General features: G+C 35.3%; 1 protein-coding gene across 6 annotated transcripts in view; it reads right to left on the bottom strand.

Moving 5' to 3' along the window:
- Positions 1-27116, bottom strand: part of LOC135224491 (sodium-dependent neutral amino acid transporter B(0)AT3-like) — a 194512-nt gene that overhangs the window by 96713 nt on the left and 70683 nt on the right. For 3 of the 6 annotated variants that reach the window (XM_064263497.1, XM_064263495.1, XM_064263496.1), the window contains 2 exons: positions 12622-12675; positions 7143-7196 (listed from right to left, as the gene is read on the bottom strand). The exons of 1 other annotated variant lie outside the window; for it this stretch is intronic. In XM_064263497.1, coding sequence (XP_064119567.1) covers positions 7143-7196; positions 12622-12675 — 108 coding nt within the window. The remainder of the gene's footprint in view (positions 1-7142; positions 7197-12621; positions 12676-27116) is intronic. 2 more of the 6 variants (XM_064263499.1, XM_064263498.1) reach the window with 2 other exon arrangements.

Genomic DNA, 27116 nt, shown 5'->3' on the forward strand with positions numbered 1-27116 from the left:
ACGTCAATCCTTAACACTATTTTGTGGGGTTTACAGATGACTCCTACTGAAGCGTTTTGGAAGAACAATTGATTTTTCAAGACTTTAAAGGAATGTGCTTTTCTTGCTGGTCTGTTCAGACATTTCACTGGGCCTTTCCCCAGCAGCGAATTTAGAGCTAGTTAAAGGAGAAATGCTTTCTGAAAATTGTCGTCATAAATGAATCATCTCACACTGACATTAATTCAGACAATAAATGAGTGAAATTTTTCGTTGACGGTCTCTGCGGTTAGAACACAAAGTATGTCCTTAACAGTACTTTTGGGGTGGAGAGTTCCGTTAATGGTGCTCTAGAGGCAAAATTGAAAAAGTCTGCCTTAAATGTACTTGGAGGGAATGGTACATGAAGATATTTCGTGAATTGTACCACTGGGATCAAATCATAGTAGAACCTATCCTTAAGGAAAATCTAGAGATTAAACCGATAAACTACTCACTTATAACTAGTTTAAAGGTAAAGTCAATAAAATCTGTAGAGTCTCTATTGAAAACTTTTGGTCATAACTTAATCAAATCGCCTTAACTGTAACTTAGGGATTAGTTCGTTAAAGCCTATCCTTAACAGTATTGCAGGCATAGCATGAAATAGTCAGTCCTTAACTGTACTTCAGGGAGCATATTGCTAAACTCTGTCCTTAAAGATAATTTTGGGGATTAGATCCTTCAAATCAGACCTTAACAGTAAAGTTTGGGACTAGAATAATAAAACCTGCTTTCAGCAGAATTTCTGGTGATTAAATGAGTTATATGTCCTTAACACTACTTCGGAGTTTAAAGCGTTAAAGTATCTCTTAAAGTGTAGTTTCGAGATAAAAATTCACAAATGTTTCACCAAGAGTGTTTAAGGATTGCAATAGTACAATCTGTTATTTGCAGTATTATAAGGCATTAAACCAATCAAATGTTGCTCACATTACTTTAAGTATTAATCCAATACAGTCTGGCCTTACCTATTTCTTGGCGATTGTATCATTATTTAAATAATAAAATCTGTTTTCGAAATATCTTCAAGCATTGGGTGTTTTCATGGATTCACATAAAGGAATTATTCTCCATATTCCTGTTTCTATTCAAGTAATGGAGTTAATGTATTTCTAATTTAAATGTGGTGTATTATCATCATAAGAAGGTTTAATTTCAGTATAGTTATTCTTGTACAATGATTTTTATCATTATCATATCATTATTTATCTTGAAAAATCACTATCAATAACATCAGGATATTTATTAATTGTATTATTATTATCATTTTCATCATTATCAGTGTTGCTGACAGTATACCCTACATTACTTATTTTTATCGTTAGCATTATGCTAATATTATCATAATCATTAGTAGAAGTATTATCGATGTATTTAGGTAGATCATCTTTAAAGCATGTTCTATTGAAGAAGATTGCTGATTCAACTGCATTGATTTTATAGAATTTCTTTTCTATTCTTATTACGGCTTTTTCGATGTTACATAGATTGGCGAGTAACGTGCCCATGGGAGGCATAGGGAAAAGGCAAGATCGATTAATTTGTAAATAATATTTCAAAGTAAGTTAAATCTAGCGTACATTATCCGTAGGTGAATACAGTTCTAATTTGATGGTATACATAGCCTGAAGGCCGACGTATCTTCTGGGTTCAGCCAGATATTCACAAGGTTGTAGCTTTGAGTACACTGACGATGGATTTAGGTTCTACCCTATTTATAGTCGGGGGTGGGCAGGGGGGGGGCGCCCGGCCAATGAAAATTCAGCTCACTGGACACCCCCTGCTGACCCTCGACTATAAATAGGGTAGAACCTAAATCCATCGTCAATGTACTCAAAGCTACAACCTTGTGAATATCTAGCCGAACCCAGAAGATACTTCGGCCTTCAGACTATGTATATCATTAAATCAAAATATTCTTAATCTACGGATAATGTACGCTAGATTTAACTTACTTTGAAATAATATTTACAAATTAATCGATCTTGCCTTTTCCCTATGCCTCCCATGGGCACGTTACTCGCCAATCTATGTAACATAGAAAAAGCCGTAATAAGAAGAATAGAAAAGAATTTCTATAAAATCAATGCAACTGAAGCAGCAATCTCCATCAATACAACATAGAAGTATTATCATTATAATTCATATTACCTTATCGTCGTTATTCTCTTTTTATATTATTCATATCGTCACGTTTATCATTATTATTTTTATTATTATTATTATTATTATTATTATTATTATTATTATTATTATTATTATTATTATTATTATTATTATTATTATTATTATTGGATATATCTTACATTACATAATCAAACCCCGAAGGATTGCTGAAATAACAAAATTTATCACAAAGCTCAAATGCATTTATCATCTACAACACAAAATTATAATAGTAACACTACTTTTACTACACACGAACACAAAAGCCACAAATTATGATACATAGCAGTTACGCTCAGAGACAACAGTGCTTAGATATTTTACAACTATTTTAGAACACTCACTTCTACAACTAAGGCACATTGTAATTATTTTTTCTTTCAAACGGGGTACTATATTCTATATCCAATACACATATACAGTTTTCCTTGAGGCAGTGGCTTAGAATCATAAGGACTCTTGCTGAGACCAGGTGGGATTTTTATCAAAACGTTGAGAGATTTTATCTAGAGCACCTGGTATATTTATCAATGACTCAAATATTTTTATAAAGGGTCTCTGGATTTTTTCTCAGTACCAATTGAGATTTTTATCAGGACTTCCAATGACTTTTATTTCTACAAGTCCTAAAGACAAGAGATTTTTAACAAGACTTCTATATAAGTTTATCCACCAATTCCCTGAGAGATTTTGATCAAGGCTTGACAAATTTTTATGAACACCCCGGAGATTTATATAAAACATTCGGTGATTTTTTTATTACTTTCTGATATTTTTTAAAGACCACCTGATATTCTTTGAAGACTAAATTAATTTCATCAATAACTCTAGTCATTTTTGTACACTCGAAAATTCTTACCAATTCCCTCTGGATTTTATTTAAACCCTCTTTATTTGTGGCAAGAAACAACAAAAATTATGTCAGAGACCAGTGATTCTCGCTAAGGCCAGTGGAGAATTTTGAGGCAGGGCATTTTTCATCAAACATTTTTTTTTTCAGCTACTCAAAGTTTTTTTTCCATATCCCTGAGATAATCATCACTCCAACAGATTTTTCTATATGTATCTCGAGTATGACCCTCAGATTTTTAAGGTTTAGTATCCCAATGGTTTTTATTTAGACAGCAAAGTACTACACCAAGATCTCCAGAAATTTTTGTCTTTTGTTGACAGCGTATCTGTCTTTTCTTTGTAAGAAGTAAAGTAAACATTTCTATAATTTTGTCCACTTTTTTTTCTTTTGACTTAGTTTAATTTCTTCACAGATTCGATGTGCACTGTTTGATGGTTTCGTCCACTGCTGAAAGATCAAATTCTTAGAACAAATTCAGGTAAAGAGAAACGTTTTAGTTCATAGTTTTCACTTTTAAATTTTCTTACTGACGATCATTAATGGAGAGATTAGAAAAGAATCCTAAAGAGCTGGAAAGAAAGTTGGTGAGATAAATCAGAATATGCCAATGAAAATTTAGGTTTTTAAATGAGTGAAAAGAAATGGGATATGATTAGACTTCCTGGAAATATTAAAAACGTAATTGAGGGAATGAGGGAAAGCTCGATCAACTGAGAACGATCTACGTAAAAGATGGAAATTAGGAAAAAAAGACGAATTTGATGGAATGGCGTAAAAGGAAACATGACGGAGATCACAGCAGATTAAATTGTGAATATGGAATTGGTAACAATACAAAACTCACGGGAAGAGAGAGAGAGAGAGAGAGAGAGAGAGAGAGAGAGAGAGAGAGAGAGAGAGAGAGAGCGAAATAAACTGAAAGAAAATCAGAGGCTGATCAGGGAGAGGCGGGAAAGTATATGAGATAAAAGAAAAATGACACTATGGTAAAGCCATAATTGATATTGGCAAAAGCAACTTTTTATATGGAACTATTAGCAATTCAAGCAGATGACAGCACAGGCATGTAATGAGGTATTATATATATATATATATATACTATATATATATATATATAGTATATATATATATATATATATATATATATTTATATTTATATATATATATGTGTATATATATATATATATATATATATATATATATCTAAAGACGAGAGAGAGAGAGAGAGAGAGAGAGAGAGAGAGAGAATTATAAGATATGTAAGGAAAATATTCTATGGATATTTTGCTCAGAATAGAGAGCAAAGAGAGAAAAAACTGAGTCAAGTCTGAGTTATATACTGAATTCAGACTTTATCAGAAAACGCTTTTTTGCGGTGGAAAAGCAATTAAGAATAATATGTTTTTACTATAACCAATAACTAATTACAATATATCTCTATTGTACATAATATAATCTGGTGATTCTCTTCTTTTAACATACATATGAAATATATATTTTTTTGCTCTTACATGCACATACTCCCACATGTATGAATATGTGACACGCGCATGTGCCTGCATGTATCAGTATGCATAATCATAACCAATTTTTTTCCATAGTAAGAGAATTACCTTTTGTTCTAAGAATTTGACATAAAATTTCATATAAGGTTGATGGATTCTACTGAAATTCAATGTAAATAATCTGAAGGAGAAAAACGACAATTTCTACTTTTGTATCTATCAACTAAAAACACTTACAACTTTACACAAAAAAACTTGTTGTTTCTTACGTTTGAATAAAAAGCATTTAAAACGAAATAAAACAACAAAAAACAAAGGCAAATAAAGATTTATTTCTTGTTCTAAGACAAAGGAGTAAATGATCTGACTAAACAAAGTTACGCCATATATTGTACTAAGACAAAAATTAAAAGAGTAAAAACAACAAAGAAGATTTAAGAATCTCTAAATTACCTAAGACATAAAAACAAATCTACTTAAAATAGCAAAAATGTCTACATTAAAAAAAGACTAATTCAAAAATACAGGATGACATATTTTTTACAAGTCTTCAAAATCGGGGAGAAATTATACATCGGTGACGGATCAAGAGAAAAATTACAATAAATCAAATTTATTCATTGAAAAATTCCATTTTTTTTAAATCTCTATTTCTGAATATTCTTTCATTATGAAGAACCTGAAAATTCCAAGAAAATTATTAATTATTATTGGGTTTGGGGAACGAGGGAAAAACGAGAGAGAGAGAGAGAGAGAGAGAGAGAGAGAGAGAGAGAGAGATGTAAAAACAAATAGAATAACGAAGGCAATCGTAATGTTACGATCATTGATGATAAAATTAGCATATATACAGCCAAAAAAAAGACAAATATACAGACAGGAAGAGATAGACGTAAACACACACACGTGTTTATGTTTGTATGTATGTATGTATGAATACTTATATATGCATATGATGTTATATTTGTAGATTTGATATGTATTCATATGAGATAATAATTTTAAATTTAAATATACTGAACAAGGGCGATGAATCTATGTGTATATATATATATATATATATATTATATATATATATATATATATATAGATTATAATATTATCTATATATATATATATATAGCATGACATATTCCCTTTTATGGAATGGAGTTTACAGCGCAGCATTATTCTGTGTTACTTCTGAATCTTAGATGGCAGTGACGGTAAAAAAGAAAATAAAAAATATATTGCCCTAAGTTATTTCAGATTACTAATTAAAGGCGTTGTAATTTCAATTACTCTATAATTACATTTACTGAGAGTTTTATGCTTACCGTATTCACTACTTTCATAGTTATAACTGTCATAACTGTATTTATTTTTTTCGCGTGTAAGTAAATATTGTCTTAATTACAAATGACCTAAAATAATTCTTTTCTAATTGTAAATTACCTAAAACTTTATTGCTTTGAACTTTCTCTCTTATGTGAGCCACTGCTGTCACGCTATGAATATCCTAAACTCAGTTATTAAACTTCATTTTCCCTCCCATAAGAACTTTTAGTCTCCACGGTCATCATTTAAGAGAACCCTGTTGATTTTATGCTGTCCTTTCATTTACGATTATCCTAGCTACCGCAGTTTCGACTTATCTTATATCCTTTAATGAATGAATTCTCAGTTAATCCCTAGTGCCCTAATTCCTAAATATAATAAACTTACTGGTGTTTGACTTGTTTTAGCAAAACAAAAATCCAAAGCTAAATAAAACTTGAACACCTTCAAATGTTTTTATGGGTGTTGATATCGTCACCGTTCTAAACTGTCCTAAATCTTTTTCCCGTTACTGGTAGTCACTACCTTCCTAACAGCGTGCTCAGCTAGAGGCGGGTGTCATTGGACGAACATTATTCATGCAGACGTAAAGAAAAGAGACACTGGCTTGCAAGAAGTCGACACAAAACAGATATCTACGCCTGAGGATGTTTTACAAAGGACACACGCTGACTCCAACGGGGGACATCAGGTAAAAGAGAAACTCAAGGTAGAAACATACAAGATAGGAAAGTAGAAGAAATGAGAAAAATAGACAGGTCAGAGAGGAAGCAACTCAAATTCCCTTGTACATTAACCAGGAGGTGGGCTGGTGGAGGGTAGGTGTCTAAAATTGCCAAATAAAATCGTGAACTTTGACCCCAAGATCCGCCACAGATTTTTCGGTAATCCAGTGCATGTCTCGTGGGTGGGGTTTGGGGGGGGAGGTGGGTTTAGATGTGGTGGAGAGGTAGGGGCAAAGGGGGGAAGGGATTCTACGAATCCAAAAGCCGTTGGTCCTTGCAAAAATCAGACACTGAAGACAATATTTGCCATAAAATTTAAATTAGAATAAAAAAAGAAAGTTGGCGTTTTTTTTACACTTCATTTGAATCCGATCTTGACAAAAGAATTAAACTGTTAATTCAGTATATTTCTAATTCACAACTAACATGTCTTTCATGTAAACTAAAAAAATTAAAAGAAAATCGAAGTTATTCCATATTCTTGATTTGACTTCAGGGCTGCTCTCTGCATGAACGGAGGCGCCATTGGACCACTAAATCCGAATGTTGACTTACGTCCCTGTTGCATTCAACCTTGACTTGGGGAACTACAGGCTGTCGCCTAAACCTCTGAGTAAAAGAAGGGCATAAGGGCTAAAGATTAATATGCTCATAACACTAAATCAAAGCATTGATACAAAACACAAAGTATAATAAATCTATACAACTGCAAAGTTCAGCAAATAAAATACATGAGCTAAAAGGAATCAGAAAAGAATATTCAGCAGGTGATAAAAATAAACATTTCAGAATTAATTGGCAGCAAAGTATAATAGTCTATCCTACAAAAATTCCAAGATGGCGTTTCTTACCATCAGCACAAGCCAACTTGAAATGCCTTCAAAACCACAATCTATATCTTTCTTTATAATATATTTCAAAACATAATATTCTAGATCTAAGAACATAGCAGTTGTGACATAATAAATTAAAAATTAAAAATCATGACCAAGTTGTCATTCAGATTACTATGATCTATCTAAGACAAGCTTAGCCATCTTCCTAAAACTGCTTAGAAGTCACTAAGACATGCACAATGTAAAGCATTTCACCTGTATGAGACACGTATGAGTCAAAATGGCGGAAAACGGAACAGATGGACGGACCAGAAACAGAGATTAGGGAGGAAAATGACGGTGATGGACAGATTAGCATTTTATAAAAAGGAAATTTGAACATACTGTCAAAGATAGGGAAATTAAGCAAACACTAATTATATGAGATTTATCACATAATTCAACTGAAATGACAGGTAAAGTTGAGCGAACAGGTGACTTAGGGACTGAAAACATGAAAGTAATATAAACAGGTAATTTACTATGTATATATGTACTGCTAAATACTATATATATATATATATATATATAATATATATATTGTGTGTGTGTGTGTGTGGCGTGCATGTATGTATATAAAATATGGTGTATATATTAGTACACACATATATATATATATATATATATATATATATATATATATATATATATATATATATATATATATATATATATATATATTATATGTATATATATATATATATATATATATATATATATATATATATATATATATATATATATATATATATATATATATAGGCGTTTGCAGTCTACGTAGTGTTGAGAGACGCCAGCAGCCTCAGATAGGTATACACATTTAACATTGATTAAAGGCGATGAAAGTACCTCGTAAACACAAATACAGAGAAAACCGGGAAAAAGGAATCAAATATTTCCTAAGCCTTGATGTGGGTTGAATATCATTCTCTTGTAACTACAAGCACATTCACGGTACTTACATATAATATGTAAAGACAAATGGAATGAGGAATAATAGTATGGCAAATAATTAATCTTATGTTGCTCACATACTCTTTCATCGCTGAGAATTTAAAGAAATAAATATCCATAGACATGGAGACATAAAGCCATTAAGCAAATATATTTACATCATTCATTTTTATTAATGCATGCTACCTAAACTTTGACATTTCTGGGGATACAAAAACTTCTCTCAACCAAATCCAGTGCAAAAGTTCTTTCACTTTCTCAAACAGAAGCTTTCTTGGTTCATGTTGTTTCGTGTCATAAAATCCCCATGATTTCCAAATTTTGACTTGGATCTCTCCCAGAAGTTCTTACAATTCCAACAAAAAAAACTGTTGTTTCTTATAAATATAAGGTTTCTCCTATACGTAAAGGAATTAAGAGAAACAAGAGAGAGAGAGAGAGATTTCCTAAGAAAACAAAGACACTGAGAGTGCGTGAGTGAAGAAACGTCCTAGAGCGATCAGTCTTTTCTTATATTTCGTGCCTTTTATGCGCGCAACCGATGCTGCCATTGGCACACCTGTCGTTGAACACCTGAGGAGAGGGAGCAACAGGTACGTTCGTCCAGAGACGATGAGCGCCCCCACTAATAGAGATTAGGAGGGCGTTCTCACCCTGGACCCACCGCTCCCTCACCCCACCAAACCCTCACACTCCACTCTATCTTGGCGAGGCAGTGATTGGTGCTGCTCTGTCACAGTGTATATAATATATATATATATATATATATATATATATATATATATATATATATATATATATATATATATATATATATATATATATTGTATATGTATATATACAAATACATTATGTATAAATATACACTTATCTGTATGTGTATTCGTACATACATACATACATACATGCATATATATATATATATATATATATATATATATATATATATATATATATATATATATATATTATATATATGTATATGTACATATATGTATGTTGTATGTATGTATGTATGTATATGTAATATATGTTATATATATATTATATATATATATATATATTTATATATATATATATATATTGTATTATGTGCATATGATTAATTTTCCTATTTATTTATTTATTTTGCATGGGAATATTATTATATTAACAATAATAAGAAAAATCTGGTAGCTTCGTTTACATTTCCATTTTTCTTTTATAATCCTGGACTTACACCTAGCAATGAAACTTTGCTTGTAAGCGTCACTGACTGCAATTATCTTAATGTATATGTTGTCATCAGTCATCTCTAAAGCATTGAGGGGAAACCATTATAATTAACATCTGACGCAAATACCCTTTGACCATATTTCATTAAAATTACAAACTTACTATTCACTGACTTAATATTAATTTCAGTCACTACTCATTTACATCCGTTCACAATAAAATAGCATAAACCAATCACATTCTGTTTGTTAACTTCTAATTAACTGAGAACATCATAAAAGCCAATTCTTATGTTATACGTAATTAGTGTAAATAAGATTAAAAATACAAAGATTTCCCTAAAGTACTTCTGAGATATATTTTCTTTTTTTGATTCTTTGTACAGTTTTAGAAACCATATCTCACTATTTTCATGATCACTTCCTACTTATTGGCAATATTTTAGACAGGTTTGAGCAATAGGCTTTTTGAGTGTAAACAACACCTCCTTATTTATCTCTGAGAAGCAACAACAGTTCTTCACGGAGCTCTCTCTCTCTCGAAGTTTAGGTGCGTAACGCTCAGAGGATTGTGTCAGCTGAAGCAGGTGTTATACTCTTAGAAAATGTTCATGTTCTTCTCTGTAGAACAGTCTCTCCTTAACTTTAAAACAAACTCAATACAATACAACAAGATATTCTTTATCTTACTGTCTTTTGCCTTCTGTCAGTTACATGAAAGACAACCATACTTACCATGATATTCAATTTTCTTTTTCAGTGATAGAAATATTTGAATATACTTTTTTTTATTAATGTTACCATTGGATTTAGAAACACTGCTGTTTTATTCACACACAGACCGTGTTTATGTTTGTTAGCTTTTCCCAAATTGGATGCAAATTCATAGAAATCTACATTGTTACCATCAACAAATATAGTATTTCCTTTATGCCTGTGTACATTACTGCCAAATGTTGCACTGACATTGTTTTTCGAACACAGTCACTGTAGCCTAGGCACCTTCCATTTCATTTCGATAAACAGTCAAAATAATATAACATCTTAGGTGAACTCACTATTATTATTTAACTCTAATCCATAAGAGCCATGATGATCATAATTCCTAAAAAATAATAGATTATCATAATAGTCCTATAAATAATATTAGTTACTGTACAACCTTTCATGAATAAGTAAAGACAGAGAGAACCTTAAGAGATAATCCTATTCTGAACTGTAAGAAAAATTAAAGAAGAACACAGTGACAAGATGCAACTAACATCTCCCTAAATACACACGCACACGTACAAACATACACACAACAATACCTCCATCGAACAAGAACGCATGCGACTGGGTGAGAGGACACCCAAAGGAAGGCAGTCAGTCCAGTCATTTCCAAAACAACGAAGTCACAAACACAGAAGCAGACTGCGGTTCTTAATTAATATGCATTCCACCTTAGCCAGATGCGTCAAGCTTTGGGTTTTAAACTAAGACAAAAGTCTTATACGTGCTTTCCCTTCATTCCTCAGGCCAGTGCAGGCAAGAGCAGATAAACTCAAGGGAAATGAGAAGGTAATGATACTCAAATTATGGAACATCATGCCGTAAGAAGGAAGCAAAAGTTATAGAGTTCTGAAGAAAAATGTTTTTCAGGTGCTCAAGAAGAAATGCTAAAATTCCGGAAGAGAAAAGAAATAATAACATTCAGGGAAGAGGAGAGTGAAGGAATTAAACAGCAAATAACAAAAATAAGAATAATTACCATAACCAAAAAAAAACAGAAAAGAAGAGAAAAGTAAGATTATGAACTAAAATGGAAAGACATAGAGAATGAGCAAAAGAAAATGAATCAAGACAGAATGACAGACAAATACAGAGTCAGAGAAGGGGTGGGTGTGTGGTTGGATGGGGGTTGGGGTGTAGGGCCAAGGGAGCATAGGCGCGTTTGTGCATCTGTGAAAATCAATCAAATGATGCAGTGAGACTGACAGTGAGATCAAACGGTCTTTGGCGGGACTATTTTTATACAGTTGCATTCTGGCTATTCACACACTTAAGCCTAAGAGAGAGAGAGAGAGAGAGAGAGAGAGAGAGAGAGAGAGAGAGAGAGAGAGAGAGAGAGACGGGCGGAGAAAGAGAGAGAAAGAGCAAGGTGGTGATGGTGGATCGCACGGTGCTTGAAGCAGAATTCCGGTGGTGATGGACTATACTGATTGATTGTGTGCTATCAACTGGCGTTGGAGATATGATAACGGGGTCGCATTGACGGCGAAGAAAATATATTTTGAATCAATATTTATTCTCGCCACGGAAATTATAAAGAAAATCTCTGGTTTTGTTTAAAGATGATAAATATGACGACTATATTTTTTCTATTTCCAGTTACTGGAAAAGATCGTTCAACCTTTCACATAAAATTATGACCTGAGATTTCTTTGGTTTTGGTTCGATAGAATCCCGTTAGTGCAATTATCTCTCGTATTATATATACTAAAATTAATAGCTAACAACTCGAACTCAGTGCACTGTGATAGGTACGCTATCTATTAAAGAATAGTATTAAATCTGAATATCTCAATAAAATGAGCCCAAGAGAAGTCTGTCTTCAAAACAATAAAATACATAACAGTACTTATCTTAAAATCACAAACATTTCTCTAACGGGATCATGCTATGAGCAGAAGCAAAACGTAAGCAAACCAGCACGAACAATATCATCGCGCATGAAGATGGTCCCTCCCAAGTTTTACAGTCCAAGACCACGGCTGCTAGGTCACCGGAACCGGGGCTTCGAAACCTTCACTCCGCTTCCTGTGGTCAATGAACCCCCCTCCCTCCCCAGTGTGAACAACCAAATCTCTCACATGGGCGGAACTGGAAGTGAAGCTTCGGAACCCTTGCGTTTTTAACCCTACTAAGCAGGAGAGGGTTTAGATCACGACTTGCTTGGTATTTTTTTTATTTCATCTCTTTTTATTTTTCTTTCATTCTCTTCCTACTTACTTCCTCAGGGATCGTCACACTTGTTGTTGTCCTTTTCTTCACGCTTGTCCTCTTCTAGTGAGGAAAAAAAAGAGGAAGAAAAGATTTGTTTTGAAAAGGCCATGATTACAGAAATCGGATAATCGGCAAAGCCACAAGGGAAAGGTGAAACATCGAGAGAGAGAGAGAGAGAGAGAGACGATCAGAGCGCGGGAGAGATAGAGAGAGAGAGAGAGAGGTCGATACATTGAGAAATCTTTTCAGTTGTACTACTGCTAGGTGGGCCTACAGGGGTAAGAGAGATGGGTCAAAATGGCGGAGAGACTCTGCCAAAAAGGAATCTACGAGCGGCTACAGTAGATTAACATCTCAACACTGACAAAGACCTTCCCTTTGTCGCTTGCTTATCGGGCCTGAGGGAGATCTGAGGATAAAACTGAGTTCTTTTTAACACAAAGGAATAAAACACACTGATGTGAGGAAAAAACTGGCTTTACAGAGAGTAAACATACATAAATGGAAGTGGATGTATTTATCAAAATACAAAACATACCTGCAAATCTATACACATGTGCGTGTAAGTTTTATGAGTGCGTATTATATACCGGAGCACACGCACACACGTATATATTTGTGTATTTAGATATATATATATATATATATATATATATATATATATATATATATATATATATATATAAATAACAAAACATCAAATTAAAGTACTGTCTGCCGGATCTGATCATCATATACATAGCAAAGATCACACCAGCAAGAATAAGATAAAACATGTATTGAACACGTATACCTACGTATGGGAAGACATGAATACGTATATACATAAGCTTAAGGTGTATGCATAAGGCGCACCTATGTTTGAGTACAAGAATTCGTCTTTCCATTATGTATATATATATTCATGATTATGAGCAGGCACGCATGGCTGTATGCATACGAAAATGAGGACTGAAAATATATGGCATACTTGAACGTCGTAATATAATTATGTAAATAGCTGAGACAATCAAATGGAGAGAGCAGTCTGCTGTAAACTATCTAGTAAGATGTGACGGGAAGCTTAAACAGAAAGATTGTTTTGTTTGTAGAAGGACAAAATAATGACCAAGAAATACAAGACCATATACAATAGTCTTGGAAACGAGCACAGAAATATCACATTCATAAGAGACTAAGGTGAATATTTTGCCTCATATTGAAACTGAAGAAATAAGAATATATACGTATACCCCAAAAATAATAATCTTCTTTAAAATATTCTTTACGGTGCTATCCACGCCTATTTTATTTTTTGGAGAAGTAAAATGCACACTGAGTAACAAATACAAAACATGAAGATTACAGATTAATCATTCGCTTTTCAACACCGTATTTCCGTTTTTAAGTCGTATTTGAATATAAAAACTCCATATCTAAAAAATGAATAGTCGATAAGAAAAAACTGCACTAAAATTGGAATCTTGAAAAGCTATGCAAGTTATTTGTCCCCTTCTGCGTACATAAAGGAGGACTCATCACCTGTGTGGGGACAGTTGGCCAAGAAAGGAAAGGTTTGCCTTCGTCCTTCCTCATCTCAAGTCTGCGAGAAGTTTCTCTTGGGTCTCTTATCTCGTTCTCTCTGTTTTATTCTTTCTTGGCTTGTTTATTTTTATTTCATATTATTTTGCTTTGTTTCAAGTTGCCTTTTTCTCATTTTGGTACGTTTAATATGTCGTTTCTTCGTACATTGTTTTATGACTTATTTTTCAGATGTCTTTGATCTTTATAGGAAGCAACTTATCTTTTACAATTATTTCCTCCTATTGTATTTTGGTTTTTCATTTCATTTTATCATTTTTTTTACTATACTTCATTTCATTTCATTTCATTTCATCTGATTCATTTATAACCTATTCGCTTGCCTTAGTATACTCAATGCTACCCTATAATATTTCATTTAATTCATTGATGTTTAAAGTAGATGAAAAAACAGAATTTGAAAAAATTAAGGAATCAACAGTTACCAACCTAACTACCTGTAAGAAAGACCATTTACAACACTAGGCTTTGTTCCTCGATGGCCGAGTGGATTTCGCGCTCGACTACCAATCCGGTGGTCCGGAGTTCGATTCTCGGCTCGGCCAACGCGGAAGCAGAGGAATTTATTTCTGGTGATAGAAATTCATTTCTCGATACAATGTGGTTCGGATCCCACAATAAAATTGTAGGTCCCGTTGCTAGGTGACCAATTGGTTCCTAGCCACGTAAAAATATCTAATCCTTCTGACTAGCCCTAGGAGAGCTGTTAATCAGCTCAGTGGTCTGGTTAAACTAAGATACACTTAATACGAGGCTTTTCCAACAATCACATGACGACGAAGATTTACGAAATGAAAATTATACTGCAGACAAACACGGAAAACCAGATTCAACAAACTACTCACTACATAGAAAGGAAGTTGAAGTGGCAGTTACATAAGCCATTCATAAACAAATAAGTAAATCAGTCGTCTACACAACTAGCATAAATAAAAGTTGTGTTGATGCTGCCAGCAATGTTCTCCAGACTCTATAGATAATAATCTACATACATACTCATGGGAAAAGAAAGTGAAATGAGTAGTTAACACTTATCATAGAGAAAATAGAGACAAAAATATCGTATTTTCTTTAACTGGCAAACACGCAACAACAGATAGACACAAACATTTATGTGGAATTATATCTTTGACTTTGTAAGTCCGTTCATCATACATAACACATAATACAAGAATCTCTACATCTTGTATCACTAGTCATTTCATCCGTGATACTTAATACAAGAATCACTACCCATTGTACCATTGGTAATGTATTTGTATACTTGGTACAAGAGTCCCTACCTGGTGTACAAATGGTAAAATTGGTAAAGATATTCGTAATATATATGAAAGGAAACTACGTATTATCCCAATGATAAGTTTACTCTTAATACATATTATAGAAATCCTTACCCGACAGTAAGTGTAGAAGTAACACAGACGAGAGGAACCCCTCCATACCTACCCTACTGTATCAGTGTCACATTCCTGTTAATACATCCGAGAGGAATATCCACCAGCCGTATCAACGCAAAATTATATCGACCACGCCTCGACCTAACTCGAATCGTATAGAAAGACTTGAACGGCATAATGGTTAGAAAGAAAATAAGAAAATTACTAAAATAGGAAGTAAGAGAGCTTAAGAAAGAAAGTAGAGAAAAGGACGAAGAAATAAAGAAAAAGTCTAAATTGGCCTCGTCGATTGACACTGATTGGCTTAGGAGTCGTCATCCCTATAAATCCATTTTCAAAAGAGATGATGTTACCAGGGGGGAAAGTGGTAGAGAACCAGCGAGAGCCGATGCAAAGGCATAACGCACGACCATGTCACACAAATCATCCCCAGGGAGAGGTTTTTCCAGAGTTTGTGAACTGTGTTCTGTTAGAGATAATAATCTTTTGGAATTTTTCGGTCTGTTCTTTTGATATAAAGCGTGAAAAGGCTGCAAAGGCATTTGAGTCAATCACAATACCAAAGGGATATATATATATATATATATATATATATATATATATATATATATATATATATATATATATATGCATATGCATGTGTGTGTGTACCAATAGGATAGATTGGTGGTAACACTTCCAAGGATTATCAAATAAGTGAAGAGTGATAGCAGTGATAACTAAAGCCATTTTGTTTTCCTTAAAACTGTTATGAAAAATTCACAAGCTTCATAGGGTAAAGTGAGTTCAAACTTTATAAACGTCTACAAAGTAGGTGCTGTCTTCTGTCTAGTTTTAATTCTGACTTAAAACGTACATTTTTTATCTCTCACTCAGGGGTAAAGTCACCTTGTTGTATTCATATCATTCACCAAAGGATGAAGACGAAAGGACTTTGTGTATTTTTATTAGAAAAAATATAAAGTTTTTAGGCAAATATTTATTTCTCAACAATTGAAATGTATTTCCAAACAAAAGAATAGACCTTTAAGGAAGTAAGAGAGTAAGTTATTGCCTTGTAATTACCGTTGATCAACATCTACTACGTACTGGTCAAACGCAACGTTGTTTAACTCGCTGTTCTGTTGACCAGCAAATCTAACAAAACAGAAGAACTCCGTTTGTTATAACATAAAGAACCTTATTTTTCATATCTATTTCGTATGCGGAAAGGAAATTCTTTGTGACAATTACAACAAAAACTCGGTTTCTTTAAGAGACGCCGCACGGCATCTTTCCTTCAAAGCCCGTCCTCAGAAACACAAGTGCCGGGACGAGAGGATCTCTTGAGGACACACAATCGGGCGAAATACTTCTTCTTGAGAAATATTTCTTTTATTTTCACGACAGTAATCTCTATTTCTAGGCCATATTTACCTCTTGACGTTGAATTTTGAGATTTTTTCTTTACGCATCTTCCAGAACTTTTTTCTTTTTCAAATGTTATTCTCTGCACAAATGTTCAGATCCTGATAGATGTTTTAATGGCAAAATTCAAATCTTGGGGAGATGTTTGCTAATGAGTGTCATATCCTGACAGATGTTCCCCGTCAAGCGATAAGATTTCAATAGATTTTCTCTCACCTAAATTGAAACTTAAAAAGATTTACGAAGAAAAAAGATCAAATTTTGCAGAGACGCTCTGACGAGAAGTTACATCTTGCGCGAGTCAGCTTTGCCAGACGTCAAAACTTAAGCAGTTGTTAAGAGGGTAAATTCAGCTTTTCTTGAATTTGATTTTAAATTTTTTCTTAAATTAGATGTTGCTCAAAATGCTCCTTCTTGGTAAATTTCAGACCTTGAAAATATGTCCTACGACAGATGTCTAGCTAGGACACATGTTCTCTAGTAAGTGGCAGTTTTTAACGGATGTAAGTGTAAAGCAGTTGTGAATGAAAAAGATAAAATAAGTTCATGAACACAAAATTCCAAAAGACTACAAAACGATATGGATCATTCGACATAGAATAGTCACCAATTGGTTGTATTCGCTTACAGAAAGCTCAGGGAATTGGTCTGATTGGAGGCCATTCTTAGAGGAATCCTTTGGTGTAAGATTTCTGTGCCTATCACTGGGAGAGACGCCTCGGACGAGTTACTGGGAAATACAAATTATTGTAAGAGAAGTTTTCTAGTTCAGTTTTCTAGATTTTTGTTTGACTAGTTTTCTTGATTAGTTATTTAGTTTTTCTTGGTTTCTTCTGGGTCCTTAGTTTTCTAGTTCATAGTTCTTTAGATTTTTGTCTGCTAGTTTCTTATGTATTTAGTTTTCTTGTTTCTGGATCATTAGTTTTCTAGTTTCCCAGTCTATTAGTTTTTTTTATTTCCTGAGCTATTAATTTTCTGGTTTCCTGGGCTATTAGATTTCTAGTACATTTGGCTATCCATTTTCTAGTTTCTTGGGTAATAGTTCGAAATTTCCAAAGCTATTAGTTTTATAGTTTCCTTGGCTATTAGTCTTATACTTTCTAGGTATCTGCCTTCCTACGTCTTTAGTTTTAGTGTCATAGTTTTCCAGTTGAGTTCATTCCTGTTTTTAAACAGCTCATTTTTATTCGTTTCTGTTTTTTCAGGTTTTTCAGTTTTCCACTCTTTTACGTTTCCAGCATCGCAGCCTGTCAAGTTTTCCGGTATTCAAATTTCCCAGCTTTCAGTCTTCCAAGTTTTAAAAGTCCAGAGTTTCCCAGCTCATCTCAATGATCTCAAGGCGGTTCCAGTTTTGTCAAGAAATGGGTTCATGTCGTCTTCATGATTTTTTCAGCATTTATTTAAAATAAAAAATAAAAACTCAGCTTCTGTTCGAGTTTTGAAATGTAAATACAGAAGTAATTAGTGATTTCTTCCAAACAAATTGGCAGTCTTTGTTCATGAGATCTGACAGCTTCAAAGTTTTTTCAGCTTTCAGTTGTTGGAATACAAATACTAAAATAATTAGTGTTTTCTTCAAAGCAAAATGGCAGTCATTGTTCGACAGATCTGGAGTTTAAGGTTACATGCTTTCTGGAATAATCCAGTATTCCAGGTAATAATTCAGAAGTATCAAAGCTTTGAAAAAGGGAGATTTTGATTTGAACAAATTCCTCACTTATGGAATTTCCTTTCAACTTTTACTGGGGAAAATAGAAAAAGTGTAAAAATAAAAGAAAATAATGAATTTAACTTGCAATTGGAAGTTTTCTAAGTGAAAGTCTTCTTAAAGGAGAAGGGTTGTATGAACCACACACACACACACACACACACAGACAACACGCACGCACGCACACAGAGAGAGAGAGAGAGAGAGAGAGAGAGAGAGAGAGAGAGAGAGAGAGGAGCTTATCAGGAGGAAGCTGATACATCCGGGGCTTTGCGAGTCGAGAACGAAGGTGCTGATGGATGACCAAACTTCCGCGATAAAGATCAAAAGAAGAAGAAGAAGAAGAACGGAACAAAGAAACAATGAGAAAATAGGGAGGATAATAAAAGACACTGCAATGACTGAACTGAAGTTATTTCGGAAGAGAGAAAAAATAAAAGAAATATATAACGACTTGATGGAACAGAGATATTCCAAATGGAGAATGGAGTAAAATAACGAACCTGGAAGGGGAAAGATTAATAGATACGCGGGAATAATGAATCATAAAACAAACAGAAAGGAAAAAGAGAACCGCTCGAGTCAGCGTAGGACAATGAAAAATAACGGGCGTGTGGGAGAGGTTATGGAAAAAGAAACGAACAGATATCTCAATTTCATAGAAGAAGAAGCCATGTCTTCTACCCAGCAGAACACATCGACTGAATATTAATACCAAGTTTTCAGGGGTACTAGGGTGATGGGGGAAGGGAGGAGGGAGGAGCCACCCTCCCCATCCCTTTCCAGACAGAGCTTTTTATATGCAGTTGTAGAGAAACCAGTTCTTTTCTGGTCGACACCATCGTACGTGTTTTCTCCATAGCCGCAGTGCCGTAATTGATCCTGGTGGATGTAGAACCAGATGACTTATAAGCATAGTAGTATATGGTTTTTTAAGGTTGTGCATTTTGGAAAAATGAACATTTAGTCACATAGAAGACGAGAGAGAATAAGAGAATTTGTCAGCTGTTGAATACTGAAGAAGAGTGTGATAGCCCCAAATACCTTGCTACAACCTCTTAAAGATCTTCCAATCAGCGTATCTTTGGTGCCACAAGAGAAAATTAATGTCTGGTGTTTGTCAACTGTCAGGTTCGGTCGTTATTTTGTTTGAACGTTTGTTTGGTTAGGTAGTTTCCCTGTTTCTCTTGCTCTTCGGACTTTTCGTGTAGATGACGAATTTACTTAATGCCAGTATGCCACGGTGTGATAACAGTCTGTCAGGTTCTGGGTGGCAGACAAACAGGATCTTGGCAACACCCAGCCGAGAAGGCAGTAGCAGCATGGATATCTGTTGTCTTCGGCAGTTGAAGCCAATTGCAGCTTGGTTACTGGATTTGAACAGTAGGTATTGGTTACTTGTTGTTGTCTTCGGCAGCTGCAGGATGTAGTCATCTGTGGAGCAGTGTTTCCAGTGAGACAGCCAACCGGTTGTCTCTTCGACTCCGCCGCAGTCATGTGTATGTTCGGATGTGTTCCTGTCAGCAGTGATGGGCTGTTTTGGTGACTCGACGGTGATTGTCTGATGATGTACTACATCCTCTTTGACAGCAGAGGCTGTCTCGACGTCTCTGAAGAGATTGTTATTTTTGTGTGTGGCGCTGCCTAAAGTATTTGTATTACCGCTGGGGTATTGTTGATATTATCTATCCTGTCTGCGTAATTATGTATATTTTCTTATTTTATTATTTGATTTTATTTATGCTGCTTTGGTAATTTGTCATCGATAATGTTATGCTGCCTATTTTTGAGGTTTACTGATTTAATCAATTGAATAAGTTATTGTGCATAATTATTGTTTATTTTATTTAGCGGTGTGGGGCAAGTGTATGTCTCAGAAATTGATTTGCTGTTTAAATTTACATTTTGAATTGGATGTTCATTGCTTTTTGACTGCTGCTGTTAAGCATTTATTTTCATTTATAAATGTTTGTTGTTCTGAGTAATGTAAATTGATTAATGATTCATTTATTTGGTCTTAAATGTTAATGATCATTTAGTGTCTTTTCGTCACCTAGAACCTGTACTCACTTGTAAGTATGTACATATATATGTAATAAATTAGATTTAAGGTATTTTTGATGTTTTGTTTCACATCCTCCTCTGTGGTTTGTCTCGGTCCCTCTGGCCATTAGTCCCATATCGTAATTTTCATTTAAAGAACCTATGGAACCATAGATGGTTCATGACAAATGGCGACATTAGGCCAAGATTGGGTCCGTTTTCGCTGGTGGGATTGATGGCTTTTTAGGAGTGTCGTGATGTCGTAAGAAAATATTTTTCTTTTGGAAAGTTATTTTTTTTTTTTTTTTTTTTTTTGGGGGGGGGGTGGGATTAAGGTGTCAGATTCGGTCGCTATTTTGTTTGAACGATTTGTTTGAACGATCCTGGTTAGGTAGTTTCCCTGTTTCTCCTTCTCTTCAGTGTTTTCGTCTAGATGACGAGTTTACTTAATGCCACGGCGTGATAACAGAGTCAGTCAGGTTCTGGGTGGCAGACAAACAGGTTCTTGGCAACACCCAGCCGAAAAGGCAGGTGCAGCATGGATACCTGTTGTCTTCGGCAGTTGAAGACAGTTGCAGCTTGGTTACTGGATTTGAACAGCAGATATTGGTTACTTGTTGTTGTCTTCGGCAGCTGCAGGATGTAGTCATCTGTGGAGCAGAGTGTTTCCAGTGAGACAGCCAACCGGTTGTCTCTTCGACTCCGCCGCAGTCATGTATGTTTTCGGATGTGTTCCTGTCAGCAGTCATGGGCTGTTTTGGTGACTCGACGGTGATTGTCTGATGATGTACTACATCCTACAGCTGCCGAAGACAACAACAGGTAACCAACACATGCTGTTCAAATCCAGTAACCAGGCTGCAACTGCCTTCAACTGCCGAAGACACCAGGTATCCATGCTGCTACTGCCTTCTTGGCTGGGTGTTGCCAAGAACCTGTCTGCCTGCCACCCAGAACCTGACACAACATAACCATGAATTTAAAATTTGGCCAAAACCCATTCCTTCAAATCTTTGTAGGGTAAAACTTCTGTCAAGAGCCACGTTGCATTTCTTTTACTCTGTGCAAAGTCTGTAACAACGTTTCTTTAATATGTCCTGAATGGTTAGCTGAATGGGTGAGAATCTTTCTTTAGTAGTTATATAAATCTTTACCTTGAAATATCTGGTAGCTGTATCATCTGCAGGATGTGGCATTTACATTAATTCACATCGTAAATACTCAAAATAAATGCATTTTGATCGAAAAAGCCCTTGGAACGGGAATTTACAAGCTGATAATGGATCAGCCACGAAAATGGGCGATACCTCATACAGTTGATGTTCTTGAAAATCCTAAATAATTCTTCAGATTTCCTTTATCTCGCCAAAGAAAAACTGTTGTTTTTCTCTGTTATGGGCTGACTCGAGTGGAAGGCTTGGTAGTAAGATTGGTGATACGTGACAGTTCAGTTCAAGAACTTCCACCTCACAGCCTGACGCTTTTTCACAGAATTTAAGGTCACTGCTACCGTCTTTGTAAGGAGATTTGGAACACGGCTTATCTAATCCTTCGTTGCCCTGTGTGTGGTCGCTGGTGTTTAGTCACCCGCGGCATTCTCCAACCATTCCCTCTTTCGTCGAAAGGATTCCGAACGAGTTGGCCCCTATCTACATAGAACGATGCAGTTTGCGGCGTGCGAGATCCGTTGACGTCCAGGATTCTCGGAGGCTACCACCCTAGAGGTCCCTTTGGGTTGCCTACAGGCATTGCAGTTTGATCAGAATGACCCATTCTTCAGCGTCAGTGAGTTCTTGGAACTCGAAGACGGTCGTGTATCGCTGTGTGCCTGTAGATTTGCACGCCCTTTTTTTTGCAGTGCGGTCTTCTGGACCTTGTATGGCCTGATAAGATGTTCTGGCAAGCCTCCCGTGGTTATTCGTTATTTTAAAGTGATAAGATTATTCATTTTCATTTTTTCATTTATTAACTGAAAGTTTCTGGTTCATTATAGTTATTCTTAATAATATATATTCTAGTTACTAAGTTAATTTTTAAGTGTAATTTAGTTTGTAAGTGTTAGGTAGGAATAATATTAAGTTTCCCCATTTATTCTCTTGCTTCCTTCTTCCTAACTTAGTTTCTTAGGTTGGCTTAATTTGACCAGTGATTTGGAAGGTACCTACCCGAAGTTATAATATTTAAAATTTCCTATTTTTTGGTTTAGGGTTTAGTTTAGTTGTAGGTTATCTATTAAAGATCTTAAGGTTGGTTGGTTTTCCGTGATCTTATGTATTCATATTAAAGATCTTAAGGTTGGTTTTCCATTGATTTATGTATTCATATAGACTATTATATTTACCAACTATTACCTTTCCTTTTGTATACATAAATATTATAACTTTTGTTGAGGTGTTTGTTCTTTTGTTCCTAATTTGCTGTGTTACATTTTTACTGACCGCAAATTCTGGGTTTATCAAGATAAGAAACCTTGAAATTACGGCCGTAAATAAGGTCGTAACACCTATGATATGCATAAATAGGTTAATCCATGATTAACTTATTTAAGATAATTCCTACCAACTAAATAGCAATAATTTGATTTGTCTGTCGTGATTTCCTTTCACCAATCCTCTAACTTTTTCTCGATCTCTCCGATTGTGGGCTACGAAAGTACTTTAACTAGCCCGCCCTACTGGCCTTGATTTGGGCAAGTGCCAATGGATCACACTGAAGCCCGAGAGCCGAGCGAATAAGTGGGTGTTTAAAGTAACGAGTCATCATAGCGACGAGACAAAACATGGATGAATTCAATTTGTTTTCCACCACGATGAGGATGGTGACAATGACAAAACGCATCACGACCACGACATCTGTGACAACGGGAGACTGACAGACGTTTGAACAAATCCACGTCCAACTCTCTCCGCGTTATTACATTTCTGCCAGGACTTTTAGAGACGGAGAAAATACCCTCGGCTACCTACGATTCACCCCCAACTCCCTTTGCCTACCCGGCAGGGGGTGACATGCACCCATAACCCATCCGAACTGCCTGCCAGTTAAGGCTACATCAGGAAGACAGGTCTGCACTCCCACCAATAACATGTGCAGCAGAGAACGCATCCTGTCAATCGATGGAATGTGTTCGGGACATGACCTGACGCACATGTGGAGGGTGATTCTAATCCCTCCTCCTCCTCCTCCTACTCCTCCTCCTCCTCCTCCCACTCAGGTAAAAGGAGGAGGAAAAGGTAATGAAGAGGAAGGGGGGAAAAGGGGGATGATGAAACTGATGCTCATGAAGCTCGCCTGTTACTGAGAGAGAAAAAGCTAAAACTCCCCGAAATCCAAATAGTGGCGATGGGTCAGTTTGGAAAAGATTCATCTCATATGAGGAAAGTGTCTTGATCGTCATTCCCTTTGATGGATCATCCACTTCAACCGAGTGACAAATCCGGTGCCCTGAAATTGCTAATGTTTCGGGAAGATGGGCAGGGAGGGAGGGGGTTAGATGGTGGGGGAAAGAAGGGGAGGGGGAAGATTCTATATGCGGAACACATACTCTGCGTGTCATCCTCTTCAAGAGGCAAAGAGGGAAGGGAATGTCGTATAAAGGTGACCTTGCACGGTATTCTCGGTGCAACATCTGCGTGGAACAACTGTTCCCATAGACCCTTGACACTACCCCCTCCCTCCTAACCCCGACCACATAAAGCCCCTCCCCCGGAGGCGTTTATAAGTTCGTCTTACCGGGGTGCCGGGTCGTGCAAATTCCTAAATGGATTGCAAGTAAATGCCTATTCCAACCGGACTATATCGAGTGATCGGAAATCATTACATGAAAGGTATTGAGTATCAAACTTTGAAAAGGAAGAGAGAGAGAGAGAGAGAGAGAGAGAGAGAGAGAGATCGGTGCCTTTAATCACGTTGATGGATAAATCATAAACAATGACAGAGTGATTTTACATCTGAGAGATGAAAGACACAAAAAATGGCAATGATGAATTGGGCTTGAAGTCACTTGGCTTTGTTCATAAAAAAAAACTCTCTTACAGAGATTCCCGATGTATATGGAATCAACCAACCAGAAAAATATTAACTGTAGCCTGTAGAAATGAGTAGCTTTACCTACAAATTAATACCTTAATGAACAATGGTTACAGGCAAGTATTGCCAGAGAATTGTTCCAGATACTTCAATAGCATTATTTCCAAATCAGGACTTTAGTTAAAATCTAAGCGTTTATGAGAAATGGTTCCAGGCACTACAGAGTAAATTAAAGAGTAAATTCCAGATATTTCAAAATCGGGATTCCAGTAGCCAAAGAATATAGTTAAAGGTAGATGGAAAGTATGCCTCTAGGCATTTCGAAAATATGGCACCATGTATCTTGAGAGCAGTCATCATGGGTCAAGGTATTTTAATAGCTTGAAAGTTGATGTGTGGTTCCAAGCATTTTGAATATACTAAACAATTATAAAAACAAGTAAAAACGAGAGAAAGATGTAATGGTTTGATGGTATCAGAAAAAATCATTTTAAGATTCTTTTAAATGAGGGGAAATGACATTAAAAGCTAATGGAATTACAAACTCAAGTAAATTCAGACTTATTGATAGATGCTTGCATGTATAAATATACAAACATATATACGTTAATATGGAAAATATCAGCGCGGAGAGAAGTATTTATCAATACTTTTAGTTATATATATATATATATATAGATATATATATATATATATAATTTAAAAAATTTTTAAATTATATTAGAAGTATTGATAAATACTTCTCTCCGCGCTAATATTTTCTATATTAACGTTAATCTGAGTCGAGGGAAGAGCGCCTCACTCCCCCTTGTGTTTTGCTGTTTGAGCGAACAATACAATTCGTCAGGGTCAAACCCCAACGCGTGGTCAAACACACCCTTCCTCCAGTCCTCCTTATGCTTTCGCTACAGGTCACCCTAAACTGCTCTTTATGCTCTACATTCCGAAGATCCTCTATTCGAAATGACCGCTTGTCCGTGAGCGAACAGAGAAGCAGTGTCTAACGACTTTACCTACAAGTAGCGCGCTGACTTGACATGCCCCAGGCACTGGAAGCCGGTTGGCTTCGGAGGGCATAAATGGGCTCAGAGAGAAGTAAGAGGCACATTCAGGGGCCGAACACGACACAGGAAGGACGTCGCTCGTGGCTTCTCCCAAACTCCTTTATTCTGACCAAAGACCTCATGTTTCACTTCCTCCCTGAGTACATATTTGTAAGTCATATCGATCGAGGCTATCTATGTATTGATGTGCATTTACGAACTGCTCCACTCAGGAATGAAGGTCAATTTTGACTAGAAGGTTTTCGGTCACTTTCTCTGTTCTTATTCTCATTTTCTGTTTCATTTCATTATTTACCGTGTGCTAGACACGTTGGTCAGTGTCATATACATCATTAGTGTTAACCAGTACATTAATTTATTATAAATTGACGTCACATTCCTTAAGCCTTCGGCAAATTCCGTTGTGCCGTCAAATATTATCCTTATTAAGTGTTAATGTGTCCTTTCTCCATGTTAACAGACAGGCTGTAATTACCGGGGTATCATACATCTGTTCCACTATTTGTTCGTCTCCAACAATCAACTCCTCCAGAAATACTGAGTGCCCCATTGTTTTAGCACTCTAATCATTTCAGTTTCCATGTCATTGAACAGTCTGATTAGTGATTGTTTTATGTTGTTGGCAGCCAGTTATTTAATCATTGAATCCTTTACAATAACTGCCAAGAGCCAGTGTCAATGGTCCTGTATAAATTAATCTTCTGATCCAGTGTAAATAAATGTGATTAATTAAGACTCAGTATCTCTCTACTGAGTCATTCTCCAATTGAAATTTACGGTACATAACTATTTTAATTTATTTTATGAGTATTGCGGACCCATCGTCAGAGTCCTGTAACGCCAAGGTAAGAGTAACATATGAACTCATACTAAAAAAAGAAATATATATATATATATATATATATATTATATATATATATATCTATATTACATATATTAATATATATATATATATATATATAATATATATATTTTATATATATATATATATATATATACGTATGTGTGTGTGTGTGTGTGTATGTATGTATATTGTTATCACCCATAAGTATGTAACCACGCTGCCTGCATTAAATTTCCCAAACTTCCTCCATAAGTTTGGCTGTTGGGAAGCCTTGATTAACGAAGTAATTAATCGCAGGAAGCAAGCATCAGTAAATTAGTTGAGGATGAAACTCGGTTACACTGACGAAGAGACAAAAAGGAAATTGGCATTTCAGACCTTCAATTTTTTTTCTTACTTTTTCTCCCTTCTTTTTCTCTTTTTTATTT

The sequence above is a fragment of the Macrobrachium nipponense genome, chromosome 12, assembly GCF_015104395.2.
Source record: "Macrobrachium nipponense isolate FS-2020 chromosome 12, ASM1510439v2, whole genome shotgun sequence".
In the NCBI taxonomy this organism is placed as follows: Eukaryota; Metazoa; Arthropoda; class Malacostraca; order Decapoda; family Palaemonidae; genus Macrobrachium; species Macrobrachium nipponense.